Raw genomic sequence first — 4,542 nt, forward strand, 5'->3', positions numbered from 1 at the left:
TGAAAAAGACACACACATCCTTACAAACTTTCGCATTTATAATATTAGTAGGAAATACTATCAAATAAGTACCAAGCTCACATATTAATGAATATAGGCAATATCAGTAAAAATGAATCGATTTTGATCAATAATTTAGCGTAATAATTCAGATGCACGGACAACTAACAGAAGATTGGGAAATCAAAAGACATTTTAGTTTTACAACTTTATTTCTCTTTAATTTTTTATTTCTTTGCTGGCAACTGAGCTGATGGTTCGTCTGATGGTAAGCGATCACCACCACCTTCATGGGCGGCATGGCATTCGCAAATATAGTGTCTCTACGAATGCGCTACCTTTAAAGCGTTGGGATAAGGAAAGGATTGACGACTGGATAGATAGGAATGAACTGGGAAGGGTGGGGAAATGGAAACTGGCATCCTTATTCACATCAGTCAGGGTTTAACTTTCGTATACCACACAACAAATGTCCTTATTTGCTGTGGAGTCAGCTTGACACCATTATTCAAATCCACATCCATCGCTTTCAAACCAGTATCCTCGCTAAATTCCTCTTTGTCACTTCCATAGAATTCATTAAAATTCCTCACGAAACTTCCGTTTTTCTCCCATTGCAATGGCAACCAATCAGAAAGCCACATGTTGCCAGCAAGCGTTGTCTCCTTAACTTTATCTATATAAATATTATGAAGCAGATCTTTTAAAACGACAAATTTCACGCCACTCCTGACTATATCGCTTTTCTCTAGAAAGTTCTCGAGTCTTATTAAAATTGTACCATCATTCCATTCCTGCAAGCCCAAAATGTGAACGCCTATTGGCAGTTTATTATTCAGTCCTCTAAACTCATTCCTAAGACTGAACCAGTCATCATATTTCACATAGGAATTCGACACCAGAACCAACGGTCGTAATTCAATTTCCTTCGCTAGTTTCTTTTCGAATACTCTATAAGGTTTATAATCGGCTTTTGATAGGTATAGATAATGCGTTCCGCGGATGATAACTCCTTGTCCATTTACAGTATCGTTTATAATAGTTTGGACGCCTGCGTCATCTGTAAAGATTCGTCTTTGAACCATAATATCTAAGGCACCATCTATTAGGGAAGCGCCGCCTTGCGATCGATCATTGAATATAGAGAATCGTACGTTTTGCTTTTTATCTTCAATGTAGATTTTTGAGGTTACTGGATAGAAATTACCTGAAAAACATGTGTGAATATAAATGTAGATAATAAATACATAGAACGAATACCACCTCGTGTTCATTTTTTCAATTCTTTCAAAATTAATCATTCGTAAAGCACTTCAATGCTATAAAACTAAAAAAAAAATAAATAAATACATAGGTAGCTTTCATTTAATACCTGTCGTCACTTTCGTTCTTTGACAGTTTATACTATTACATAGTAACTAATTTTTAATCTGTGGTACTATTGCGTCTTTTTCTAATATCTATTTATTTATCTGTTTATTTATCGAATAGAACCGCTCATTATATTTTCTCAGATGTTTTGTTTAACAAACACCATGTTATAATAAATATAAGTTAAGTTTATCATTAAATGTAGGCGATAAACGTAAAGAAATCCGTTACGATTTAAATAAATTGACAATGGCCATAATCTTTTCACAAACCAGCTGCGCCGCGATGACTCACGGGCAATGGCATGTATCTCTAAATGTCATATGTTATTATGAGGCGTAAGCTACATCACTGCCAAGTATCATCAAAATCCGTTAAGTGGTTTTCGTGTGTAAGTCTATCAAACATCAATCAATAGATTTTCACAAAAATTCTCGTTTGTAATATTAGTAGGATGTGAAACTGTTTAAGTGTTTGTCTTTCTCACTTATTGCAACGGAGCTATTTAATTATATGATTTTATGTGTTTGGAGATAATTATATACATAGGCTACTTTTTACCGCTAACCTTTTTAAAGTATTGTTTTATATTAATTAGTATCTATTCGCCAGTAGTACATATATAGCCTATGTCACTCAGTGAATTTGCAGCTTTCTGATGATGTAAGAGTTTTTGATATTGGTCCAGCCGTTCATGCGTGATGGCGTAAAAAAGAAATAGGTATCGTTTATATATATACAAACATCCAAACAAACAAAACATTTATAATATTAAGTGTGATACATTTGTAGATTTCATAAACATACCTGTAATCTTGTTCAGATGATAAGGTTGATACGTAGGTCTCATATTTCTTATTCGTTTTATAGTTTGTCTTCCATTAGCATCCGTATAGAAAACACCATCGTTTCCCAAATCAGTGGTATACCTAATAAATACCTCTTTACCCAATTCGTCATCCTCTGGCACTGGACCTAGAGTCCAATCTACTTCCACCACTGGATTATCTTGATACAACCTTAATACAAAGGAAGCATATTCAGAATATTTTGAATGGATTTCTTGTACCAGATCCGTTTTAAACACTCTAGTATCTATGACATCGATGACAGGGACTGGAGTTAGGTCCATTGGTCTAAATATATAGACACCGGGAGGGTGTTTTTCTTGGTGCAGTTTCTTTGGGTCGTCAGACACATAATAGAAATATTGTATGTCGAGCGATGTATTAATGCCATTCGATAGTGATATGTTTGACACTTTCTTGAAGTTATCTAGGTGTATTTTTATGTACTGTAAGAAGAAAAATTATGTGCATTAATCCTACTAATATTATAAATGCGAAAGTATGTAAGGATGTGTGTGTTTGTTGCTCTTTCACGCGAAAACTACAGAACCGATTGCAATGAAATTTGGTACATACACAGCTGAACAACTGGAATAACATACAGACAACTTTTTATCCCGATATTCCTACGGGATGCGGACTTACGCGGGGCGCAACTTAGTCATATAATCTCTACTTCTTATTATATAAAACGCAAAGATGACTGACACACTGATCTATCAACGCACAGCCCAAACCACTGGACCGATTGGACTGAAATCTGGCATGCAGATAGCTACTATGATGTAAGTATATGCAAGGAAAGGATTTTAATAAATTCTACACCCAATTCTAAAAATTATTTTGCCCATTCGTGCGAAGCTGCGGGAAAAGTACATTATGCAAATGGAAATGTAACTCAGACTGAGTCTGTCTGTCTGTTTTTCACGCCTTAACCAGCAATTTTGTAGATAGATAGAGAAAAGACAGGTTTAAAATACTTACCTTGTTTTCTATAAATGTATCATTAGATTCAACATAGTAATATGAATCTTCAGATGGTTTTCCTACTACATTATCATCATCATCATCATCCATTATAGTGGCTGTAGTTGTTGTTGAAACTTCTTGGTTTTGTAAATTAATACTCATAGTTGAACTTTCTTCATTAACACCTTCAGTCATTTGTATGTCTGTAGTTGATATATCATTATCTGTTGTTGTATCTTCAAAAATAGAAGTGTCGGTAGTAGATTTAGTTTTTTGTGAGAATCTCGGCGTAACAACATCATTGTTATCAACAACTACATTTTTAATTGTTGCAAAATCAACGCCTCCTCCGCTGTTTGAGAAATTATCATTTTTCGTCGTAAAAACAAATTTCGGATGACTTATTTTATCCGATTCCGTATCTTCGTAACTAACATCTTCAAAATATGTTTTATTGTAAGCTTCTGCCGTTTGACCGATGTAATATTTCTTTTGTGGATTTTTATTCAGCTTTTTTATTATGGATCTCTTCCGTACATTTGATTCCTTTTGTATGTAATATGATCTGAAACCGAGCGGAGGAATGTTTTGTGCGATGAATAACAACTCGTGGTCTGTTGTAGTGTTTCTTAGAGGTATTTTGAGTACATGTTGCGATACTCGTGTGAGATATGCCTTCATTGTTTTACCTGAAATAGTTTTATTTATAAAATTGTAAAGTCCATGTTTTATCTTCACCAATTGATCAGACCATCAATTGTTTTAATTAATTATAAGATTAAGTTCCTACGTAAAGTTTTACTTTTAAAGTATAAATAAATAAAGAATCTTTGTTAAGTATAAATAAATAAAAATTGTTTTCTAATGTATTTAAATTAAATTTCTATATGCAATTGTAATTTTACAAGCTATTTGTAATTCAAGTGTTTGTTGAAGGGAAGTTTTTATTCGGATTCAATATTCACATTATTTTAATATCTTATATCTTTAAACGAGCATCTATTGGCGAATAATAATACTAATACTTTTTTTTTGTGAATAATAAAAGTTCCAGCAGATGGCGTTGTTAAGTAACGAAGTCAATGAGTGTTCGCTTTGAGGTTAGAATAATTGTTTATATTGTTTTGTGCCTTCTTAATGCACGTATTCACCTAAAAATGTCTAAACGATCTTGGAAAAAACGCTTATAAACAATCTAACTTCACGAACTTAAACCTGTGATAAAAAGTACCCGGATGACCGAGCAAAGCTCGGTACTTTCCTTTAAGTCTGAATAATTAATAGTCCGGTCAATTTAGACATTCGAAGTTACATAAAGTCCCAACAAGCTGAATTTCTGTGAAGTTGTTTAAAA

At 33.5% G+C, this 4,542-nt stretch overlaps 1 protein-coding gene across 1 annotated transcript in view; it reads right to left on the minus strand.

Annotated features, from left to right (window-relative positions):
- Positions 1–250: 250 nt before the first annotated feature.
- Positions 251–4,542, minus strand: part of LOC119838470 (lysosomal alpha-mannosidase-like) — a 27,621-nt gene continuing 23,329 nt past the window's right edge. The window contains exons 13-15 of the mRNA XM_038364417.1: positions 3,204–3,877; positions 2,179–2,665; positions 251–1,207 (exon numbers count right to left, since the gene is read on the minus strand). Coding sequence (XP_038220345.1) covers positions 438–1,207; positions 2,179–2,665; positions 3,204–3,877 — 1,931 coding nt within the window. The 3' untranslated portion in view covers positions 251–437. The remainder of the gene's footprint in view (positions 1,208–2,178; positions 2,666–3,203; positions 3,878–4,542) is intronic.

This window comes from Zerene cesonia, unplaced genomic scaffold, assembly GCF_012273895.1.
Source record: "Zerene cesonia ecotype Mississippi unplaced genomic scaffold, Zerene_cesonia_1.1 Zces_u003, whole genome shotgun sequence".
NCBI lineage: Eukaryota > Metazoa > Arthropoda > Insecta > Lepidoptera > Pieridae > Zerene > Zerene cesonia.